This window comes from Oryzias latipes, chromosome 11 (genome assembly GCF_002234675.1).
Source record: "Oryzias latipes chromosome 11, ASM223467v1".
Taxonomy (NCBI): Eukaryota; Metazoa; Chordata; class Actinopteri; order Beloniformes; family Adrianichthyidae; genus Oryzias; species Oryzias latipes.
Genome location: NC_019869.2, coordinates 24,246,717 through 24,272,411, shown reverse-complemented (window position 1 = coordinate 24,272,411; position 25,695 = coordinate 24,246,717). Strand labels below are relative to the sequence as shown.

At 40.1% G+C, this 25,695-nt stretch overlaps 1 protein-coding gene across 2 annotated transcripts in view; it reads right to left on the bottom strand.

Moving 5' to 3' along the window:
- trappc9 (trafficking protein particle complex 9) overlaps positions 1-25,695 on the bottom strand; it is a 169,238-nt gene that overhangs the window by 56,179 nt on the left and 87,364 nt on the right. For both annotated transcript variants that reach the window (XM_023960197.1, XM_023960198.1), the window contains 2 exons: positions 25,462-25,604; positions 13,402-13,512 (listed from right to left, as the gene is read on the bottom strand). In XM_023960197.1, coding sequence (XP_023815965.1) covers positions 13,402-13,512; positions 25,462-25,604 — 254 coding nt within the window. The remainder of the gene's footprint in view (positions 1-13,401; positions 13,513-25,461; positions 25,605-25,695) is intronic.

Sequence of the window (25,695 nt, the reverse complement as noted above, 5' to 3'; positions counted from 1 at the left end):
TCATTTAGTCCAACTTTAACACCTCACTGCAGGAAGGACTTTATTCACAGATCTTTCCTTCATGGCCTCATAAATTCTGGACATGAATTATTGTCTAGTGTTGTTACCATTATCTGTCCACTCTTTTTAATCCAGCTATACTAACAAGGTAATTTCCCTTTTGTGAGCTCAAAGTTTTATTCTATTCTATTCTAAATAAGGAGGTCAGAGGCACGACAGTTTGGTTCTATTAGGTTTAGTGAACAATGACGATACCTGAAGGTTTGGACAAAAAAAAGATTTTCAATGATTATTAAGTTAGGAACAACAAGAGATAAAAATAAAAAGATTTTACTAAAAGAAATTCCCTTAAAAAAAAGTAAATTATCATGGTGTTGCATTAAAGATGATACTAAGACTGCTTTATTGAGCACCAACTCAGGAGACGTGTTCCAGCAAAGTTATTTTTGCTGAATGCTGTTTATCTGATGCGTTTGGCGCTCCTCTCAGAGCGCGGCGCCAGCCTGACGGGTTATATTTTCTCTGAGAGCGTGTTGTTCTACAGACAGGATCTCTGAATCCTTAATTCAAAGCTCAAAGGTCAGATTGTTGCTACATATTTTTGTATGTGATCGGGTCACATTTCCACATTAATGAACAAATTGGAGGCTCAGTTGATAAAGTTTACATTTTAGAAGCTGCATCTTCTCTCCAACCAGTTCTGGGGTTGGGGTGGGGGGTGGGGGGGGGATTCTGAACACAATAAATGTGGAGGGAGGGATAAATATGAAAGGGCATATTTCAAAGTGGCTGTACAGCCATAACTTTATCAGTGATCAGCTCTCTCATCTGCCCCATTAACAGCTCTGGGAGTCAGAAATCAAATTACGTTCCAGAAGAAAATCTCTGAAGAAGTCCAGACGCATGAACATCAAAGTGACGTGGAGGACGAAAAGGCAATTATCGTTTCCCAGCCTCTGCAACAAAGCTACAACACAAATTAAATAACAATTAAGACTTCAAAAACTACAGCAGACAAAGAGCAAAGCTCCTGCTCCTGCTGTGCCACACTTAAATCAGTTGGCCTTTGAAGATTAGTGGCACGAGGCTTATGTCACCCACTGAAGTCCTGCCTTCAAATGGGCGCTGCGTTTCATTCAAGCGTCTTCAAAAAGACACATTACATCTAAAAATACCACAAAACATCGCTGCAAACTGCTGCTGGATGCGTCTGCTGAGCCCCCTTCACAAAGGTAATCAGCGGGAGGCACAGGGTCTCTTCCAAATTCTCTCTTTAACGGGACTAAAAACGGAATTAAATGTTTGTCGAAAAATAACAGCAAACACGCTACGTTTCTATTTGTTTGGCCTCTCTCCCTGCGTTTTCTGTTAAGTCTGCAATAAATTATTCAATACCTCACCGAAGGCGCTCGTTTGTCTGAGAATATTCTGCTCTTTAATGCAGGGAAGTTTGCTCGTGACCACAGAGGTATTACACAAAAACAACACAGCAGCAGCATCAGGATGCAGCATCTGAAGGACCACTTCCACAGAAATGACTCAAATTGTTTCCTGAATGACAAAAACTCTCACTCTTACTTTGAGACCGATTTAGACTCCTTTTCTACACGGCTGCTCAGATACTCAGTCATTCACTTCTCCACAGCTTGTCAGGAATCCAGCAGCTGATTGTGACCATCCCAAAACCTTCATTCTTTTTCTTTCAGACATACAGAAGAGCTTTAAGAAAAAAAAAAAAAAAAAAAAGAGTATTTGACTCAGTTTGAACTAAACTGACAGACAAGTTTCAGGTATATTGACTCAGACACAGAAAGATGTCTAGATGTAGAACAAACCCAGATCACGACTCTTCCTGTGCCGTGCATGATAATGACCATCTGTGCTAAGAAGCTGCATGTAATTTTCACCAAACATGGAGATCCACTTTGTTCTCATTTATAGAAGGGAACTTTCAGTCGTCACTCTGTCCTGTGAATAAACTAAACAAAACCTCAGATCTACTGATGAGCTCCAGCCTGAAGTCCCTCCTCTCAAGCTTGTGGAGGCAATGAGGCAGACTTCACATATCAGCAATTTTTCTACTTTATTTAAGATTGTTTTGTTAGATAATGACAAAACACAAGTTACAGTTTGACTGATACTGTAGCTGCATAAAAATATGACCCATAAAGAAGAGTCTTAACTTCTGAAGGCGACTCAGCTGATGGATTCAAGAAGTCCTACTGTCTTGATAATATTTTTATCGTAGTTACATTATATGGCCTTTACATAAATGTCATTTAAAATGCCATCACTGGTCATCTTAAAGAAACACTTGGAGTCTTCTTCTGTGCAGAACATGCAGAGCAGCATGTTCAGAGCAACAGGTGAGGCAGCAGCATCACAGAAACCCAAACACCGCCTCAGCAGTGGATGCCGCTTCTGACATCCTGCAGCTAATTACCAACATCCTGCAATCAGCTGTGACGGTGAAGCCTTTTCTAATGGCAGCACTAACACCAGCTTAGGGTGGTGTGGTCACAGCAAAATGACCCCTTCCTAATTAAATGCTGTGTTGCCTCAGACCAAAGAACACGATAATCACATTAAAGCATAGGGGGCCGCTTTCATTGGATCACTGCAGATGCGTGAATCATTGCAGCTGCCGGCGCCACCAAATCATCCATCCCTCTGCTTCAGCACCTCAGAGGTGTGCAGACTGGGATCGCATTTAAACAAACACTGCCAACAGGAAAGGAAAACACACTGGAGGATGGCAAGGGCGACTGCTTGATAAATGCTTCCAATATTTGCCGTGTGTTGCTGCAGTTTTACACGAGCTTGCAGATCCGTGATGTTCAGTCTGTCTGTGGAAAACATTTTTGGGGATCTTTTCCTGATTTCTCCTGTTTGTCTGTGACACTGAAGGAGCAATGAGTTCTCTGTTAATTTGTGTATTTAACCACAGAACAGAAAGATACTTGCAGTGAACATTTTGCAAAAGCTGCAAAGCATCTCTCTTCAACAGAGAGTGGATGAGTTGTGTCACTAGGGAGAAGCTGAGAGCGAAGCACCAACCGAGGGGGGTGCATGCATGTTTTCAAGATGAGTTATTTTTAGCTCACGTGCCAGAGCTTAAGGGTGGAGATCTATGGCGCTCTGCAATGAGGCAGGCGAGAGCAACAGTCTATTTTTAGACTGCGGCTGACTTTCTGTAACCCTTTGTGTGCAGCTTCTGCAGAGGCAGCGCTCTCCATCCATTATCGCAGCCTTCGGTCTGCTGCGGCGCATCAAAACGAATTCCTAAATCCAATTACTGCTCACCAACTGGCATCAAAACATGCCTGTGTTGACACTCTAATGTACGTGCTGTCATTAAATCTGAAAGGCGATGCGTTTTTGTTCATGTCGGACCTTAGCTAGATTTAAATCAATGCAACTGTAAGTGATGGCAATGATGGCACAGCTTTTAAATGTAAGACTGAGGCGGATGAAGTCCGCTAAGAGTGAGATAGATCCATAAGATTGACTGGAGATGGAGAACTTTTCCAGAATATTAATAAGAAATTGTGAACTGACTGCCAAAGTGGGGACTGGAGATAAAGATCTCAGTGCTTTTTCTGCTGCTCTTTTTTTGGTGTAATTATGTAAAAAGAGTTGAACAACATCTTGCACTAGTTAGGAAACATGAGGTAAAAAGCAAAGTAAGCAGCCGATTCTAGGAGAACAGAAGCAGATGCACCTCCATGCTGTCAGTTATTTTCAGAGGATGGATTTATTTAAAGACGGGGAAAAAATGTTAACTGGCAAAAAGTTGCCTGAAAATATTTACATTGTTCCGGCACTGCTGAGATGGTATAATGGACTGTTGCATTATGTGCTCTGCTGCCACAAATGTAATACAAGAAGGGGGAAAAGGTGGTCACCATGGAAACAAGCATTGTTTGAAAAGCTCACACTGTGAGGCGTGTGTGTCCTTGTGAGCTGCAATGGGGAAGAGCCAAAAGGCTGCGAGTATGGAGAGGAGACATGGCAAAAATAAACTGAAGAGGCTGATGCAGTGAGAAGTGACTCCACGCTTCAGTACAGCTGTTACAGAGCTGCAGCAGCAGCACTGATGGAGGAGGAGGAGCACAGCGGCAACCAGCCAGACACCACACAGCAACTCTGTAATGATGTGACAACAATGTGAAAAAGAAACTTCAGGCTCTGACTCAAACCTGGAAGCATCCGTTCTGAAAGATTCAGTCCCGGTACAATCCAGTTCTCATCCAGTTTTCGTCCTGGTCTGATCCAATTTGGATCTAGGTCTGATTCTGGTTTAATTCGGCTATCATCCAGGTTTGGTTCTGATATGATCCAGGTCTAATCAACATCTGATCAGAGTTTGCTTCTGGTCTAATCCAAATTCCATCCAGGTTTGCTCTGATGTAATGTTGGTCTGATTAAGATTTGGTCCTGGTCCGGTCCATGTTGGATTAAGGTTTGGTTCTGATCTTATCCATCTCTCTTCCAGGTTTGGTTCTAATCTGATCCAGGTTTCCTCTGGCTTAATCCAGCTCTCATCAAGGTATGGTTTCAATCTTATCAGGTTTGCCCCTGGTCTAATCCATCTTGAATTAAGGTCTGGTTCTGATCTGATCTAGGTCAGATTCAGGTTTGGCTTTGGTCTAATCAATCTCTGATCCAGGATCATTTTGGTCTATTTCAGCTCAAATCCAGATTTGGGTCTAATCCATCTCTGACAAAGGTTTGCTTCTGGTCTGATTTAGGTCTCATCCAGGTTTGGTCCTGGTCTCTGGTGTGGTTCACGTCATTGTGAGCACAGACAGACTTCCCACAGACCAAAGAGGACTGGCGGGGACAGAGTACTTTTATTTTCCTGCCTTTGACCTGATCTGGCTTTGGCCCCCACATAGGCAGATCTGCATGTTTCTTTTTTTTACTTTTTAAGATGGTTTTGTCCTGTTTGATGATTAGTTCTCCTGAGAGCACCATGTTTCAAAAAAACACAGAGTCAACCGAGTCTGCTGGACTGTTTCAGGGACAGACAGAGCCCCGTCTGGTTTTAAAGCACCAACAGACAGATTAGAAAAACGGCCGGCCGACATCGAGAAGCAGATCAAAGGAACAGAGTGACATTTAAAAGAATGCTCACATCATGACAGATACATTTTTAAAGCAGCTCGTTACATGCAGATGTACTATTTGACATAATATCAGGCACCATCGAACATGATTGCTACCAAAACCAATGATGGTGATGAAATTGTTCTGGGTACAGAGGGAGACATCCCAGCATTTATCCTCCAGACAGCTCAGAGGAAGGCTCAGATGGGCTCAGAGCTGAGAATTAGATACCATTACAACATTCAAGCTATTCTCTAAAGAAAAAACAACATGAACTGCTTTTACCTTTTGTGATTTTTGAACAGTAGATATGTTATGGAAATTACTGTCTCAGCTCAACTCCTATTTTTGTCAAAGAGCAAACAGAAAGAGTTGCTGTTTGTCAGAATTTCCACATTGGATGTGAACTTGAATTTCACAAAGGTCAAGCAGGCCTGAATACATAGCAATACTCAAATAAAAGACTTTCACAAAAGGGAGAAGATCGGAGCTGATGTGCTGTATGCAGTAGAGGGTGGGCGGAACAGAACCCACATTCCCATTTTCAGGATGAAACGATAAACCCGAAACTAAACACTTTTACATTTCTGTTTGCATTTTGATGCGTTTTATAATGAGGGACAGCAATTTTTATCAAAGATGTCGACAAACAGAATCTAAGCAAAGAGGAAAGTGTTATTACATGTTATGTGGGTCTGTACCATTTTCTAGTCTGCTCATTTAAAAAAGAGAGAGGGACTTGCTGTTTTGAGACGGATCGGGTCTGACGTATCTTCTCCGGGGAAAAACTTGACATGAACATTTCTCTCTAATCTCTGTGTAACCCATTCAAGTTTGCCTATTTTTCACCTGCGGACTGCTCTTATCCACCAGTAAAAGCAGTGTGCCGTAAGGACACCGTAAAATAGCAGCACTTGTGCGTCAAAAGTACATGTAACTTACAATATCTATACATTATCCTTATCTTCTCACTATACTCTTAGCACACGCACGAGAATGGTATCTTCCATTATCGGGACATCTTGAGGTGTCAAGGTAACTGCAAGACACACCTGAGCTCCTCTTCAGATGCAGCCACTCCTTTCTATGACCCTTCATGGGCCCGGACAACCCAAAAACCCACAGCACCTGTGTGGGTCAACAACCCCCCATAACCAAGCATGTGACTAAGGCTTCACTTTGGAAAATAAATGGTAGCTGCAATCATTATTTGGCCGAGTACCCCCCCAATAATCTGTCTATAGTATTCTTATATTATGCCTTCTGATATTTAGTTGATTCATGTTCATAAATATTTCATAACAAGTCATAGAAATCATAGCATTTGTATTGTCAACGTTGCATCACTATGTCTAATACTAGATAAATGCTCAATTTAAGTCCTTGGTGAAGACATTCTGTCCACCAAATTGTGGTTAAATCAAATGCTTTAAAAACATCAGAATGATTCATCCTGTAACATTAAATGAAGCATAAATAAGTCAGTCACACTCTGCCTTGATCTAAAACCAATTACAATAGGAATCAAAGGAGGAATTTCAGTGTGAACGTCTTTCTAACAGCTGCTCGGACTGCTTGTCATCTTCATGCATGGAAGCCTTTTCACCATTTTTCTTATGTAGCTGTGAAAGGAAATGAAGGAGACCGTCGGAAATGATTCCATGTTAGCGGTCGGGGAAAACGAACAACAGCAGCCATTTGTGGGTCTGTCAGATGAAAGGCTTTGCTGTGACATTCCTGTATAAAGACTGCAGAAAACCTCTGGAGACTGACATCTCATTTGTGCCCGAGCAGATCAGAGATGTTAGCGCTGAAAGAGTCAGGAGCACAACACGGCTCAGCAGACGGTGGGGTGAACATCCTGGTTTGTGTAGCAATAATAAAGCGATTTCCCCTGAAACGGAACTGAGTGACCTGTGTTGTAACAGTGCTAAATAAATAAAGTTTGATTTGATTTGATTTGGATCCCACCTTCCACCCACCTGCTATTACATTAGCTCTTCGCTCAATTAAAATCACCTTCAGAACTTTATTTTTATGTCCATCGGTATACAACAATGAATACATTTGCCTAAACAATGTGTTTGTCCATGCATTTCCTAGTTTTGAGTGATGTTTGTGGTCATTGTGAACCTCCAAATAAAAAAACCTGAAAATGTACCTTTGCTTACTGACCAGGGGCTAAATTCAAAAGAGCTGCAAAGAACAAACAAGCCTCAGAATCAGAAATGAGTTGAACTTCTAAAAAATGCTTGGGTTAAATGCAGGCTGTAATTTGGTTTGAATATTTAGAGTTTCTATTGCGTTTGTAACCGTTTAACCTCCCTTTCGACAATTACACAAGAAAAAAATCCGGCAAAATCATAAAAGCCGAACCTTCAGTTTGATGCTTTTTCCTTCAATCTTTGATCAAATTTGACTTGCAGTGGGCTGTGAATGACTGCAGAGGTGAAAAAAGCGACATGTGTCTCAGCAGAATGCAGTATGAATGTCAAAAGCCTTACATTAGTCCCCTCAGAATTGATGTATTCCTGGATAAAAATGCAGCATTTACACAAAAGCTTCTTGGTGCTGTTGACCGCTTCAAGTGCTTTTAAAGCTGCATTCATCATTCATCCATTCACACCTTCCTCTCTCCTATTATATAGAGAAGACTTCAACTTCACACAGCTGTGCAAACAGAGAGGAAGCACAGGGTCAAGTATGCTTTTAAGATTATATATATATATATATATATATGCACTGTTTTTATATGAAAAAATACAGCAGATGTTTGAGAGCAGAAAAATCTCAGTCAGCATTTTAAATGGAAAGCAGTTTTTTTAAATAATTCTAATCACTGACTTTATTAGAGAACTGGTCTAAGAGAGTGTAATGTCGTCCATATATTGTTTTACTACCAGCTCCAATGAAATGAAGTCAATTAAGTTGCTATTTTTCTGCATTATACAGTCATGGCCAAATGTTTTGAGAATGACACAAATCTTAGTTTTCACAAAGTTTGCTGCTAAACTGCTTTTAGAACTTTGTTTCAGTTTCTGTGATGTACTCAAATATAATTACAAGCACTTTATTTGTTTCAAAGGCTTCTATGGACAATCACATTTATGCAAAGTCCGTATTTGCAGTGTTGGCCCTTCTTTTTCAGGACCTCTGCAGTCCGACTGGACATGTTCTCAATCCACTTCTGGGCCAAATCCTGACTGATAGCAACCCATTCTTTCAGAATCACTTCTTGGAGTTTGTCAGAATTAGCGGGTTTTTATTTGTCCACTCGCCTCTTAAGGATTGACCACAAATCCTCAATGGGATTAAGATGTGGGAAGTTTCCTACCACGGACCCAAAATGTCAACGTTTTGGTTCCCGAGCCACTTAGTTATCACTATGACACGACGCTTCATCGTGCTGGAAAATTTGCTGTTGGAGGATGCTTTGGTACCATTTTTTATTCTGTGTTTTGGGGCAAAATTGTGAGTGAGCCCACTCCCTTGGATGAGAAGCAACCCCACACATGAATGGTCTCAGGATGCTTTGCTGTTGGCGTGACACAGGACTGATGGTAGCGCTCACCTTTTCTTCTCCAGACAAGCCTTTTTCCTGACGTTCAGAAGGAGGCTTCATTGGAGAATGCGACTTTGTCCTCAGCAGTCCATTCACCATCCTTTCTGCAGAAGATCAATCTTTCCCTGGTGTTTTTTTGGGGGTAGAAGTGGCTTCTTTGCTGCCCTTCTTGACACAAGGCCATCTTCCAGAAGTCTTGGCCTCACTGTGCGTGCAGATGTGTTCACACCTGCCTGCTGCCGTTCCTGAGCAGCTCTGCACTGGTGGACCTCTGCTCCCACATCGTCTTCAGGACACCATCCTGGCGCTTGCTGGACTTTCTTGGACGTCCTGAAGCCTTCTTAACAAGAATTCAAACTCTGTCCTTGAAGTTCTTGATGATCGTATAAATTGCTGATTTAGGTGCAATCTTAGTTGCCACAATATCCTCGCCTGTGAAGCCATTTTGTGAAGCCGTCTTTGCAGGTCAACTTAGATAACTTGCAATTAAAAAATAGGACTGGACATGTTAAAAAAACATGTTAAAAAAAAAAGCACAGAATGATTATTCTGACCAAAAGAATGACTGAGTAACAGCTGTTTATTTCTCCACAGAAGTCTACGGGATTCTGGCTTCTAGGAGTCAGCAGGAACTTCCTGTTTGGAACTCTGGGCTTGGGGGGGGGGGGGGGTTGTCACTCAGTCACTTCTCTTATCCAGTCAAGGTCAACACCAATCACAGTCAACAATTCTACAAATGTTGCATTTAAACCTTTAAATAATTCTTTAAGGGGTTGAAACCATAAATAATAAAATTAACAGAGGTTTTTTTTTAGACATTCAAGTTTAGAACAGAGACAAGACTAACGAGAACAGAGGCCATGTGATTAGATGATACAATAAATTCAGTGTTCTGACGTTCCTCCCATTTGACACTTTACTCAAAATGTTTCATGTTGTTGACTTCATCTCCTCATTTATGTGCTGAACTGCTTTTGTGAGTCTAATGGTCAAACCCAGCAGCCCTGAAAACATTTCTTCCTTCCCCGCTGGGATTGTTTCTAGATTCAAAGACGTTTCAGGATTCTGAACAATAAACATGAAGTGGGTCAGTCATGCGGACCGGAATTACAAAACAAATTATAAAACAATTATGTTATACAGTCAAAGTTTCAGTCTCTTCCAGATGCCCAACACACCTTCTCAGTAGTCTGTTTACAGTCATTCTTCAGGTACATCAAACAGTTTAGAGTCAAAGCTCAAAATCATTTCCTCTGAACTAAAATTAATGCAAAGAAAAACTAAAATATGTCTTTGCTTCATATTGATTGTATTCCATCAGTCATTTAATTGTTATACCAACTTAATGCATTTCAGTTTTACAAAATGGTATTTTGGTCTCAGGTCCTCCTTTATTAAAAATAAGAGTTTATCTTTTATGCAGGTTTATAAAAAAAAAAAAAAAGAACTTAAAAGCTTGAAGGTGTTTTTATTCCTTGTTGAGGGTCTGTTTTTTTTGTTGCGGTGAGGTGTGTAGACAGACCCACCACCTGTGCTGCTATTCCCACCTTACCAGGCGGCCCTGCCGCTCTTGCAGGTTCCGATCACACAGTGATGCCAAACACTGTGTGAAAATGACCACATAAACTACAGAGACGAGCTGATGACAGCACCTTATGATGCAGGAGTCGCCTTGAAAGCGTTCTGGTCTTCAGACTGTTGTCCTGCACTGCTTGGGGTTTTAAAGTCAGTCCAGCCCACAGAGTGAATAGAAAAGGTGCCATTATTGATTGAGCTCATTATTGAGCTCCTCTGCTTTGATTTTTTCAAACACAGTGATATTAGTATATGAAAATACTACATGCTCAGTTATGAAAACCTCTTTTTCGTTTTTTTGAAGATATTCAAGATTGACAGGTTCAAAGATTTTTCTGGGCAATTAAAATGTGAGCAGTCCACCAGGAGCAATGACAATAAACACCAGAACACACAACAGTAGATAAAAAAGATAAAGAAGAATACAAATAAGGAGAAACATGAGTTGACAGTTAAGCAAAGTATCAGTGCACGTGATCTGACTCAGTCCGGCTTGTTCTGTTCCAGAAGATATCAGTGATAATTCGCTGCAGTTGCATTTCTCCTGAGTGAGGATTATTTTAAGAGAGCTGAGCTGTTTGGCTGTGTCTGAAAAGATGCCTTTCCACCCCCTAATTCCCCTCAAATAACAGCATCCCACCCCTGTGGAGAAAGGAGTATGAGTCACCAGCTGTGTACCCCCGCCTGCACCCAAACTTGCAGCTGAGTCCACGCCGTCAGGAATCCTAATTTACCTCTTTGGAGGTGGCCGGAAGGAGCCGGAAGACGGGCAGAACTCTGCAGAGCACGGACCTTTGCAGGTGTGAAGGCCCTGTCTCTCAAAGCTAAAGAATTAACAAAGTCTTCCTCCTAATCTTATTTGTTCCTATTGAGAATATTACTATATTATTTAAAAAGTAGACAGAAACATTTTCTAACTTTTCTTTTGTTTTATTAACAGAGTAGGTAAGGCCATGCTTGGTATTTTTTTACTCTGCAGCTACGCGGACTAAACCTTAGTGTTTCTGGAAGGGGATCTGAACTTCAGCGATGAGAAGCAGACGGAGGAGCTCTGTTACATGTGTTCATATGCACAATCAAACGATTCAGTACTAAACTATAACAGGATTTCTAAGTGCAAAATAAAAGACAAAAATGATGCACAAGTACACACCAGGCCCCACCTCCTCTGCCACAAATAAAGAAAATAACCCTATTTGCAGCATAAATAGGGTTTTTCTGCTCATAAAGTTTGTCAGGGTCAGTTGATTTTACTGTTTATGTCTTTTTTCATCAACTTACAACCTGAAAACCTTAACTTGAGGGAGCAGAACGTGTCTGATCTGCTGAAACTGCTCCGTCTGAGGAACCTCTGAAAACAACTGTTCTTTGACTTGTTTGATTCAGAATTCAGACAGGAGAGGAGGAATGTCTAACTTTAGATACTCAGTCCAGATGAACTTTTAAACATGTTTTTCTGCCCTAGAACAGCCCTGGATGAGTGCGTCTTCACAGAGATGCATCATTCAGATCAAGGAAAGTAACAGGCGGGACAAAAGAATCAAATATTCTCATGACAGATTAATCTTCTGTCTTTCTGGGGGGTTTTTTAAATTCTTTTTGGTGCCATTTTGCTTCAATTGGCATGTTTTGCTGACTCATGCAATCACTGTCTGCTATCACGCTGGAAAATACCATCTCTGGTAAATGGCGTGCACTTTTATGACGTGTGTGACAACACGTGATTCTTTACTGCAAAAGTATTTTAAACATAAGGAGGACGTTTTGTTGGAGAATTTTAAACACTGAAAATGTCAGGTTTTCTTTTTCTTTGTAAATCAAAACTCTTATCGAAGTGCTTTACCATTCCGTTTCTGCTGTCAGATATGATATTTAGCAGGTCTGAAGGGATCGGTTCCTTTGCATGAGTGATTTTTTTGGAGAGCTGCCTGGTAATCGGCTGCTTGGACTGAACCATTGAGCGCTCCCCTATTAGGGGAAAATGGCCACACGTCTCAACAAACTCTGCTTCACTTTCTTAGTCTTTTTTTAATGTAAAACGTATTAAAAACGTCCAGCTTATTGTCATTCACTATGAAATTATTTAAGGATATAATGAGACTATGCAAATGCTAATTTAGCATCAAACAATATAAAGTCCTAAAAACACAAAAGAAGAAGGAGGTAAATGATGAATATGCTCTAAAAATGATCAGCTTTAGCATTTTTTAAGTCGTAACTCAGTTAATTGATTTATACCATAGTGAATTCTCCATTCTGATTGGCTGCTGGGTGTGGATTAAAAAGTGATACCACAGCCACAATGTACGTCTAAAAAAGTAGTTCCGGTCACATAGCTTAAATGTTCTATGTCACTACACTGGCTTCTTTAAAACAAACTTTAGCTTCATCATCTGGACAAAAACAAGCAGTAAGAGGAGAACTTTCTCTCTGAACTGATGCTTTATTTAACCCATCGTGGCGATCAGCTTATATATCGCTTTTACTATGTCAGTCCCGGCTCAACCGGCTAAGTGGCGTGTCATGTTACCATGACAACGCGCAGCACAATGCAACAAATAGTCTGCTTTTTGTGTAAAAAGTAATCTAAACCAAAAAGATAACAAGAATAAAGTACTAAAAACTGAATGAACATTTATTTGTTTTGTAAGTGACCATGATATAAGCGGTATGATGGCTGTCCGACTTGAGGCTTTCTTGGCGTGCGTTAATTTCTGATAATGCACACTTAGTCTGCCTTTAACCCTTACTTACAAAATTAAACAAAGTGCAGTAAAACTGGATTTTGCCGCCAAACACTAACAGAAAGGATTTGCTTTTCCTTCAATAATATCAATCAGAGGAAAAACAATACTGAGTAACGCAAAGAAAAAGTAAAAAAATCTGCCTCAACTTGTATGACTTTTTAAGTATTACTCATGTTTTTGATTTGGTTCAAGTCAAATTCCAGAAAAAGTTTAATATTTAAATTTGTATTTCATGTTTTTCAGTCAAGCTTCATTTCTTAATTTACAGACGTTTCTTATGGGTCATCTTCAAATGATTCATGTTTAAATGCTTTCCTCTGGAAGTGGTTAAGTACAGCGACTGGACTGAAGGTCTGGAGATCCTTTTCATGATGCTCTTTCATTCCAGGTAATCCGTGTCTCACTCACCTCTGGCACTCGCTGGCGTGCAGAACCAGGTCCTGGTTGTTCTTGGCGCTGACTGTGAGCTCGTGCTCCGTTGGGTTAAAGATGTCGAGCAGGAGATGACACTGTCGGGTGCTGAGGACAGAAGAACATCAGGAGAAGGTTAATGCCAACATTCCACCATGCATTCGCCTAGAATTCCAAAAAAGAAATCTTAGCACCACCATCAGCAAAGGCCGACTACATTACCCCAAAAAAAGACAATGTTTATTCATCAGGATCCGATTACTTTCTAAAAAATACAGGCATGGCGAATGCACTGGACCCGGCAGATAAAGAGAGGGCGCAGCGTGAAGTACTCGTCAGTCCTTGTCATAACATGAAAGGTGGCCGTGCTTTCATCAGGCCGGCAGGCCTCACTAAAGCAGCTCATTTCCACATCATCCTGGGGCCTGCTTTTCTCATGCAGATCAGAGGACGCCCCATTTGTGATTCAGATCAAGATGCTGGATTTTCAAAGAGTTAATTTTAACCCCCGAGTAGGTGGTGTTTTTTCCAGCTTCAACAGATGAAAGGAGACACTGTCTGTGCAAATGGAACAGAACGTCGTGTGAGACCAGCGAGCTGTTCAAAATGTGCGTCTGCAGAGGTAAGAAGGTGATAAACACGTAACCATATTGATAAGGACAGACAGGAAATGGAAATTAATAAAGAAAAAGAATGTAGAGACAAAATTCCACAGAGGGGAAATTCAATAACGGCTTTAAGTGTAGAAAGAAGCTATATGTTATTTGGTCTCATTAAAGACCTGAAGTAAAAACAAAAGTTCTCCCCCTGAAGTCTCATCCCAAGCGGCATATCTGAGAAAATCGGATCGGTCTTTCCTTTTTTTTTTGCAGTGATCTTCCTGCACTCCTCTCAGCAACCTTTGAAGAGCTTTTCTCCATTAGACAGAATTTTCTCACAGTTTCCTGCTCACTCTTGCCCTTCACAGTTGGAGATTTTACATGTTCTATCCATTAGATAACAGAAAATACTCTGGGTGGTGCCTGAAAAGAATTCAGAAAATGGAAGGCTTAATGCCAAAGACCTGCAGCTCCTCTTTCTTCAGCACACCCTGACTTGTAGATGACGCTCTTCCTATTCAGGCTGAATATTAACAAATACAACATTTCTGATTCCATAACAAACAAGTACCGCCTCCTATTTTCTTCTTATTATGGTAAATTTATTGCAGCGCAGGAACAGTAAAAGAAAAGAAAAATTCTGCAGAATCCAAAATATGAGGACTTGTCATGATGCAAAAGCTCCTCTGAGCATCTCTGCAAGAATGTGTCCAAAACATCCGTCTGCATGTCTCTGATGATTCTCAGCTTTAACCAGTTATATCTTTGCTATTAATGTGACCACGGAGTTGAGTGATGGGATTAGTGTTTGTCCCTTCAGAAAGGATGCTTCGGCGTTAAAAGAGATACTAAAGGTCGCACCGGACGCTTTTTCCCTTTGAATGCACTTTTAAAAGGTTAGAAAATGGTTGGCGAGTCCGTTTGGATCACGTCTGTGTTTGTAACAAACTTTAACCATGAAAACAACCTGATTCATGTTTTTACTGCTCTCAGTTGCTTAAGACAGAATGTTGAACAGATTAAATTCATGATTGTGTGAAAATGAGGCGTCTGGTAATTAATGTGAAACCGGTTTCACCGTCTTTTCATAACACATCATGTTGTAGGTAGAAAGAAAAAGTCAGCAATAGAAGAGCACAGAGTTCTGCTGTGAGTGTTAGGTTGTGTATGAAGGTAACTAAAGGGGCTTTGGTTTCAACCACAGACGTTGTAGCCGAAGATCTGACATCTCCACAGGATTCTGAACAATAAACATGAAGTGGGTCAGTCATGCGGAGCAGAATTACAAAACAACTTATGAAACAATTATGTTATACATTTCAAAACAAAATTAAAGCTTTAATCAAATTGTAAAAGTTTACTATGAAATACTTCTCTCCATGCTGATGAAGTCTTTCATGAATCAGAATAAGTTTTACTGTCTTGGTGTCTCCGTCAGCATGGAGCGTCGCTGAGGTGAACAATCAGACCTCCAAGTACAGGAACAGAGACCGCTCCGTTACATAAAGGTCTGAAGATTGACGAGGGAAAAGTTTATGCCTCGTTTTTAATGAGTCTACCATTTTTGGCCCCCTTTGGATGTAGGTTCATAGAGAAATGGAATAGCTTGGTTAAGGCGGAGCTACTGTTGAAACCCGTTGATTGGCTGAAGCTCACTACAACTAAAGAAACCTCCAAGAAAGCGTCTGTATTCCTCTTTGTCGCCCTCAATCTTCTCTCAAGCAACATTAAATGCTTTGTAGAAACGAAGCACCAAAAGCCAAACGGAAAAAAGGAGCTGCTGGATGATCTTTGTTGTTGTTTATGGCTTCATCCGCCATGCACTATGTTGGTCCAACTTTTACTGAAAATGCTCTGGACCATTCTAAACCAGACTATATCGGACTATATCCGCTCAGTGGAAACTTGAGGCTTGAGTGAATGTACAGTATCCCCCTCTTACTATATTGCAGTTCACCTTTCATGGCATTTCACTTAATTTGTTTTATTTTTTGTGCAATTTCGCATGATTTTTTTTTTTTTTGACAGCACATCATGTTCTAAGTCCTGATTGGCCATTTTAATCAATCTCCTAAATCTGTTGCATCTCCTGTACAGCTTGGCAAATCTACATTAGTCTTCAATTGCAATCAGATCTTTGTCTTCAGTTTATAAAACCGGATTCATTTTTCTATGAAAGTATGAACTTTGTGAGTTTAAACTAAAGAAAAAAAAGTGCAAATGTTCATGTCTGTCTGACAAAAGTGTATAATGTGTGTAGTGAGGAGTTTTACAGTATTAGAACATCTGTAATTGGTGTAAAAAGTAAAGTTGATTACTTCATGGAATTTTCCTTGGACAGTTTATTTTTAGAACATAATCCCTACAATAAACAAGAATAGACTGATTATTTGCCACAGAGACTGCAGAAGGCAACGCTGAGGACTTTGAAGCAGTAATAACTGAATTTCCACATCCAATCATTTTGATAAGTATTCTGCGCAGAGAGCTAAGTTAACTAAATAATTTAGAACATTTTGAACTATTTGTCTCCATTTCTGAGTGAATTTTTGAACTGCTTTTCATGAACACAGCATTGGGCTGAGGGGGAGCTGCAGTATCAGACCGGGATGCATTTCAACCTGCTTCTTTGTTCAAAACCAATCAACCATCAATGAAATATTAATGGTTTTTCAACCTTTAATGAATCTCTGAATAACTCTTGTGTGCGGGCTGCAGATCTTTAGCACTAACATTTGTATTCCTGGAAGGTGTTGGTTCCACAGCGACCATTTTCGGGGTCATTATGGGTCAGAGGCAGGGAAGGAAGACAAGAAAACCCACATTTTGATCCTGCTGATCCAAATTAATGTATTTCTGCAACAAAAACACCAATGACTTTTTATGCAGCACCAGGAAAATAACCAAGCGTCAGTGCAGAGTGAGTATGCAGCTTTTGTAGGGCAGGACAATAACTGCTTATCCACTCAGCCAGTTCTGCCAACTGGAATCAATAATTGCTGGTCTGCTTCGGCACAAAAACACATCGACTTCTTCTCAGCACACAACAGGGAAAGGCCTCAGTCAGCACTTTGTGTTTTGGGGTTCAGCTGCTTTTGGATTATTTTTAGTCACTCAAAAGCTTACTCAGCACATTGTATTCTATTTTCAAGCACACAATCAAAGCCAAGCTTTTAAACAGAAGGTCAGCATTCACCATAAAGTATTTACAATGATGGCTGGTTTCATTAGGAATAATGAATCAACAAGAGACCTGCACAGAAGGAAAGGGAATGCAAGTTTGTATTAGAAGTGTTTGGGAGATCTGCATATGAGGAGAAACATTTTTCCAAATGTTTAAGTATGGAAGATGAGCTGGAGCTAATAAGGAAGGATGACTATTTAAGCTGCAGAGCTTTGAGAACAAAGTCAGAAAGCTGGAATTGGGGCTAGATCCAAGAGCCTCTGTTTCTACCAACCGGGCTACTTCAAAGCCCTTTGGACTTTTCAGGGGTACGAGGCTGGCAGGGCTGTCCTTTGAGCCCTCTTGTATTTGCTCTAGTGTTACAACCTCTTGCAGCTTCTCTTGCAGGAAAGGTTAATGTAATTTAGACAATTACTGCCCCCAGGTTCGGCCCTTCCTATAAAGATACCTGTTGATTATTTTTGACAATTTGATAGACTGTGCAATAAATGTTTGTGGAACAGTAATTGTCCCAGACTTATAACTAAAAGCTTAGAGGCCGGTAGACCTGGGAGGGTTAGGGGTCCCAAACTTAACTCTTTACCACTACGCGTTTTGTCTGAGACACATTATTCATTGGGCCCTGCCTCCGGAAAGAGCTCCTTATTGGGATAATCTTGAGAGTCAGATGTGCAACCCACTTCTTCCACAACACCTTATCACTACAGAACTCTGTTAACACCCAAAGCCACCCTTATTTTACAGTTTGTTTGAAAAAGAAATGTTACTATACTAGGCTTTTGCACACCTTCATACTATGGCCACAGTTTGGTGTAACCCCAGTCTGTGGATCGACAAATCCCCTTTTTGTTAAGGCCCTTGGGTGAAGAGGGGGCGTTTTGTTGCTGGGTGTATGGTACGAAGGGCAAACTTTGAACTCTTTCAACGACCTCATTATTTAATACCAAATACCTTTGAATCAATTTTGGAGATATTTACAGCTTCAACATCTGTTGTCTCACTCTTTTGGTTCACCAACATCCTGTCCTGAGGTTCACTTGTGCTGAAAAGGTCTTTGGAAAATGCCAAAGGGCTTGTGAAATACGCATACGCTCCTGGGCCGTAGTGACGTCACAACAGCTCATGAATTCAAATTTAGCGTCTTTGCAACATTTTGATTGACAGCGATTTAAAAGGAGAAATACTCAGAAATGCAAATAAATAAATTACTATTTTTATGACATTTATTCTCTTTTATAAGAAAAACACCACAAGTACATGTCAAAAACTCAAAAAACATGATTGTCATCAAAGGGGGACTTTAAGGCATCGTGTGCTTTGATTAAAATCGTTGTTTTTTTTTAATCGTATTATTTGCTACAGATTTGGCTACTTTGAAAAATAATTAAATTACATTAAAAACGTATGTAAAGCTAAATTATAACTAATCATGAATTATCTTCTTTGATTCCAAATTATTTTTGTGATAACTTTGCCAATTTGCCTGATTGCTTTCAAATGTTGGTCATTGTGCTGACACTACATAAATCACAAAAATCAAATTCTATTCGAAAACATTAGGAAGCAGTCTGTTCCGTCGTTTTACATGCACCACACAGGTGCAGGCATCACCAGGAGCTCCAACACTGCAGCTTCATTGCAGCGTCATTTTCTTGAACAGATCTGTCAGACACTTCATGCCAAAAGGATCCTGAGGATGCTTAGTGTCATAAAGTCAGGGGAAAATCCTCCAGGCTCTGGAACAGTCTTACCAGCGTGTGAGACACTATGCATCAACTGCTTCTAGACCAAACTGAGCAAGATGAAAGCAGGTAAGCTCCAGGAGGAGGCTGAAATTCTGTGTCCACGAGTGATCTCTCTGTATAACAAAGATTTAAAAGATGTTGTCTTCCGCTGTGTAAGAGTCAAGCACAGACCTCTTTGAGGGACATCTATAGGACAGAACACCAGAAGGCGTGGCCATCCTCTGGCATAATGTTAGAACAATGTAGGACAAAATGTTTAACTTCCAATTTTTTATTTGTCGAATCAGAAACTCAACAAAGTGACCAAGATGAAGAACTTGGGTCACATCTTAAGACTTGACCTGTGTGGGGATGACGACATTCAGACGGCTCAGACCAGTGTGCTGGCCCGTGAATGTCCTATGAGCGCAGTGGACATGACAACTGCCTGTTGAAGCCAAACTGTAATCCACCCTCCTCTAATTTCTGCTGTTTCAAGATAAAACCAATCTGCTGTTGAATTTTTCCCCAGGGGCCACATCTGCTGCACAACATTCCTTGGCTCATCTGTAGCTAAAATGCTGACACTTTTGCTCATACATTCAAGAAACTGCACAGATGGAATCATTTCAGACTTGAAAGGTGTTGTGAGGAAGATAGAAAAGAGATTAGGACTCGATTGTGACAAAATCTGTCAGGCACAACGATGAAGACGTCGACCCCTGGGTGTCTGAAGGCTCAGCTCCATCTTCCATCCATAAATGAGGCAGCAGTTTAAGTCTGATTGCTCACATCAAGTCCACCACTTGCCTTGATTAAATCCAACTAAACCTGCTTGGAGCCGTTGCAAAATGACAAAACAAACTTTCGTGTTCTGCTGTCAACATCTCACAGGTTTAAAGGAGGATAACTGACAGACGTTGCACCAAATGCCACAAGAGCTCTCCTGAATCTGCAGTACAGCTTTTCAAATATTTTTGTTTATCAAGACAAGAAAAATTAGACTTGATGTAGTAGATTTAGATTTAGAGATATCATTTAGAATAGTCAGGTAAAATTATATTGATGTTTATTGGAAATACCTGGTTTATCAATTATGGATTAGGACCAGATTCAAGTGCAATTTTAGTGCCTTTTACAGTTTGTCTCCTTTTTTTGAGGTTGACATTTAGAATAATTAAGCATAAAAAAGCAAACAAATGAAAGTGGGTTGAGGTGAGGTGAGGTCTGAGATTCTGACGGTCTGTTTTGTCTGTTCGACTTAATGATATGTGGGGGCCAATCCAAGGTCCTGTCAGAAGAAACTGGGATGAATGCAATCACGGCAACTCACTAAGCAAATAATAAAAGGGCTCAGAGCTTCTGGAGACCACGACAACGCATCACAGTGATGTCCAGCGTCAAAACTGCCCTCTGCAGGAGTGACGACAACAATAATCGACATATTCTGTCCTATTGTTCAGCCTCATCAGAGACTCTCTCTGCTGCCAGGATCTCCCGGTTTAGCGTTCCAGTGAAGAGGAGAACAAACTCATCACAGCGTCAAAAAAAGTCACTGAGCTTCCAACAAATATGTTTGCTGTTGTTTATTTAATGACATCTTTCTTTATGGAAGAAGGAATAATAATAACTGGATGGACAACATGTCAGAAAATCAATTAAAAAAATGAGAAAAGATTGTGGAGCCATCCCTTTGCTTTTCCCAACAGAGAGAAACGTTATATTGTTGTCATTATTATTATTACTGTTTTAAAGAAAAATGTTTTTAAAAGTCCACTAACCTAAAAGGGACTGACCGACCAGGGTGCAGTGTGTCTATAGGTAGGTAGAGTGCTAGTTGGACACATCAAATTACTCAAAGGTAGTTTGTTCAGACATACTGTTTTCTGCCTGACAAAACTCAAAGTGCCTGAAAATGATGGTTTGACTCTCTGACTCAAAGAAGATGGAAAAGTCTTTGATTTCATCTCTGATAGCAAATATTCTAACCATTGCTGATTTTTCCCTCTATTGGACTTGGCAAATAAAACCTTTGGACCGTTCACACCAATACAAACTGTTAAACCATGGTCCGGGTGAATACTCTATTCTGATTGGCTGCTGGATGTGCGTTGAAAAGTGATTTACCACAGTGATATACCACAGTGATATACCATACCTAAAAAAGTAGTTCCGGTCAAATAGCATAAATGTTCTGTCTCACTGCACTGGCTTTTCTAAAACAAACTTTAGCTTCATCATCTGGACAAAACAACCAGTAAGAGGTGAACTTTCTCTCTGAACTGATGCTTTATTTAACCCATTGGGACGATCAGCATTTATATTTTGCTTTATATCATCAAATTTTGATTGCACCGGTAGTGCGGCGCCTTGTCATGTTACCGTGACAACGCGCCGCACCAAGTAACAAATGGTCCGCTTTTCGTGAACAAAGCGATCCAAACAGCATAAAAAACAAGAATTAAGGACTAAAAACTGGTTAATATTTATTTCTTTTATAAGTGATAATGCACACTTCGTCAGTCATTAACCTTTACTTATAAGACTGTGTTACATAAAACAGATAATTATTTAAAAAAATATATATATTAAAAACAAAAAATTCTAAAAAACTGTTAATTTTTTAAACCTGTGTTTTTCTGTGGATGTCTTTGTGTTTGTCTGGCCTGCTGTCTTCAGTTCTTTTTGGTGTTAATTGTATCTAAAGCAAAACTGTAGTAGGGGATGATCGGTCATTTTCTTCAGCACTTGTTTTTTTCCTGCTTGTGGTAGTCCAGGGAGTTTAGTATTTGTCATTATTTTCTCTTTTTCTTCATTTTCTGGTAAGAGATTTGCGGACTTAGATTGGTGTGTTTTGTTTGTCATTTTGGCCTTAAGCTCACCCTGAGGCCTTTTGCTTCTTTGCCTCCTCAAGTTAATGTTGTTCGTTATTTATAATTTATGTATATCCCCTATTTGTCTTTTTGTTGAGAAGTTTTTATGTATTTTTTCTTGCTGGTTTAAAGTCTGAGTAAGGCTACTTTTGTGTTATGCTGAAACATTCCCCTAGACAAACACAAGGGCATAATTCCAAATATGAATGATTAATAGTTCTCTTTTAAAATGTTTTAAACCAAATGCAAACATCATCATTTCCGTTTGAATTTAATGGAAATATTTTATTTTTTAACTAAATAAAGACATAAAATCTAATTTAAAACACAAAGAAATTGTTTTTTTTTAACCCATAACTACAATGGCAACAAATTCACCCTAAGCTCCGCCCACGAGTACACAAACAGTACAGAAACTGACATCTGCAGTCTGAGTAAAAAGAAACCAGCAAAGTCTGTTACCCGAGGAGAAGATCTGGCTTGAAAACAGACAAAAAGGGTCAGGAGCTCAGGTGATCTGGGATTGTTTCATAGCAAATAATATTAGAAAATGGTATGAGGTTAAATCATGGAGAATAAAAAGGCCAAATTTCATGAGGAAATCCAGAGAGGAGATGAAGGTAAAAAGTGAGAAGAACATGTGAGGAACCCGAATAAACTGCAAAAGCAAGAATGAGGCTACAAAGAGCAGCAAAGGTGAAGACATGACAAGTGACAGAAAGCAAAACAGATGAGCAGAAAATCAATGCCCACCAGGCTGAGGAGATAATGAAAGTGAAGAAGTAAAGCAGACACTAATGGAAGTTAGAACACTGAGGACATTAAATATACAACCTGAATGGCAGGAAAACCTGAAGGACACTCTAAAGAAACTCTTTGGTTGTTGATGGAAGAGAAGGGAAGGGATGAAAATGACAGATCGAAGGGAACAGTTATAGCATCATTAGGCTATTTCATACCAGTGCTTTTAAATTCTCTTTTACCTTGTAGCAACAGAAACAATCAATAGTACCAGTCCTCTGACCGACAATTGTCCTTCCATAAGGGATGACTGTTGGGAATTCACAAAAACAAAACCTAAACCTTGAGGACCAAAACCAGCTGTGAACATCTGTAAAAACAGCAGAATGCTTTATGAGGACAAACTCTTTAGAAAGGCCAATTCACCTTCACCTTGGAAATGTCTTCACTGAACGATGAAGGGGTTAGCTTTTATTATTCAATTGATTTTGATGAGACACGTGTCAATTCAACAATGATTTGTATATGTAAAAAAAAACAATTAGAAAAAGCAGCTGCTAAGCGTAGGAGGAACATTAAAGTTTCGTACAACCATCGTAAGATCGTGTCTCAAAACCACTACGTTCGTTTAGCGCATTTTCCACGTACGAGTCTTCCGTGATACATGCGTGATATACGTAATTCATAAGTGTTTCGTCATTCGCCGCTGTGCACAGATGTCGATTTTGAGCTGTTCGAAATTTTAGGGCGGTTTAGAATTAAGCATTTTAGTTGTATTTTACATTGTTTATATGCATTTATTATGTAAATCTTTCACAATTGTGTGTAATTTTTTCTAGATGCATACGCAAATTTCTTGTTTCCACAACTGTTCCGCAAATGTCTAAAGGACGTTTCATGTATGTACCACCGATGTATAACTTTTATATCGCGTATACGTCACGTCACGTTAAAGTTATGCAATTGATGCATGAGTCATTAACAAATTACATATAAACAGCGCAATAATCACGCACGGTCCATCTTCTGCATCGATTTATATGTTCTTTGAGTGGTTTATTAGTACTTCTTCTGGGGTTTTAACATGGTTGATTCGTGATACATCTGTGAAATTTTCATTTAAAGAACCAGTTCTTTTCTCACTTTTTCTATGCATATTTACATATGACCAGTCTGTATCCATGCAATATGCACAAAATGTATGTAGTGGCTGTGTGACGGAACGGCCGGTACAAAAACAATGATTTCGTTTAGGTATGGAGAGTGTGATTTACTCATCTGGAAACAAGTTAAGTAAAAAGAAACATTGTGGTTTTTACGAATAGAAAAGTGGGAAAGGTCAAGACAAGGATTAATTAATTTGCAAATAGTGTAAGACTAAAATAAAACACAACAGCAACACTTCCAACTGGTGTGGAAAACAGGCAGGGTGGTGAATCTTGAGGGCCAGGTTTAGGCAGCCTGGCTGCAGCGGGGTGATGGCCGCAAAGGAAAATGAATTGGTTTAATTGAATGTTAGCAGGTGTGCAGACAAAAAAGCATAAGAGAAACTGGATGCTAAAATAAACAAATCAACAAATAAATCAGATGCCCACTTAATCCTTGGACACGCCATTCAGTGAAAATATTGTGCGACATTGAAGCACTGTATTAGAGTATTGGTAGAAATTATTGTGCAATATTGTGCATGCACAGTGACCCCCTCACTATACCTGACCCGGATTCATGAACTTATCATGAACAAGAATGGCTGGGAAAGAAATGTGAAAAACAGTAACAATTGAAGGAAGTCCTGAGACAGAAGGACAAACACCAATGATCTTTTAGCTTCATGCAGATCATCAAATCCATTGTGGTTAGTGTGTATAGCTGGAGTGAGCAGCTCATGATGTGTGTTTAGTGTTTCTTACCACCGTTTCTGTTATTTCTATTTACCCACAAAGCCTGGTGGAGAGCTGTTCCACACCTGTAATGTGTTTCTGAGGTCAAGTCTCCATGAATCACTTGAGCTTGTTCATTTGCTGCTGGGATCTCGTATTTCCTATTCCACCCGAGGAAACTAACGCTTTTCTTTCTTGTTCTCGGTTTTGCTGCTGCTCTGAATTCACAGCCTCTCTTTCTGCGCTTGTTAGAGGTTAGGGATCTCCAGGCAGTGTTCAGGCTGTTAGAAGTTCAATCAGCTGCTACCACATGTAAACAACTTCTCTGCTGGCATGGCCGCTCATCTTACAGTGTTAAAAAGAGCTAAAAACACCAACAGCATGACAGCAGTTAAATCCAAAGCAGGGTGAAAAAAAGAACTGCTGGAACTGCTGGACTAACAGCTCCGATAACAGGTATCATCCAGTCAGGTAGAGCTAGAGCTGCTCATTACACATGTCAAGCATTTTCAGGCTGTCATTACTTAAAAATACACTATCCAGTACATTTCTACTGCATTTCTACTACATTTCTACTGCAAAAAGTAGCCAAACAGAAAAGCAAATGAATACTGATATTATACAATGTGAACATAATCTGTCATGTTACTGTTAAAGGCATTTCCATTGAGTTTATTTAAAAAGCACCACTGAGTACTGGGCTAGAAAAGCCAAGAATCATTGACCACAGAAAAAAGAAATTGTTCTAATCCAATGAATTCCAAATATTCCAATTGATAGTATGGGGAATGGGGAGAGTTATTTTTGGCCTCCTCCATGTCAGGCTTAATGTGTGTTTTGAGGACCAAAACACATGATGAGGTCTATTTCCACGATTCCAGCCCTCGCATGTGGAGCAGCCTACCGGAGAGCCTCAGGGCTGCAGAGACCCTTAAGGTCCTTCATGAGACCATGAGGCACAACATCAAATGACGTTACAAATGAACAACAGAGGTGATGGAGCCCAAGAAGACTGAAGTGTAAGGAAAGTGCAGTGAGCATGTCAGTGTGTGTTACCTGGTAGCCGGCAAAGTGCTGACTCTGGTAAAAAACAGCGAAGGCTCCACATTGACATGGACACCCAAAGACAGCTCCCTGTAGTAGCCCTCCACTTTGCCTGCACCCCCAGAGTACTTGAACTTCAGCACTGCCTCCAGGCTCTGTAAGAAAACATCAATGCCATGAAGTTCTATCAGTCTTACTTTCATTAGCAGTTCATGTTGCACATGGAGGGTAATAGTGACAGTCTGT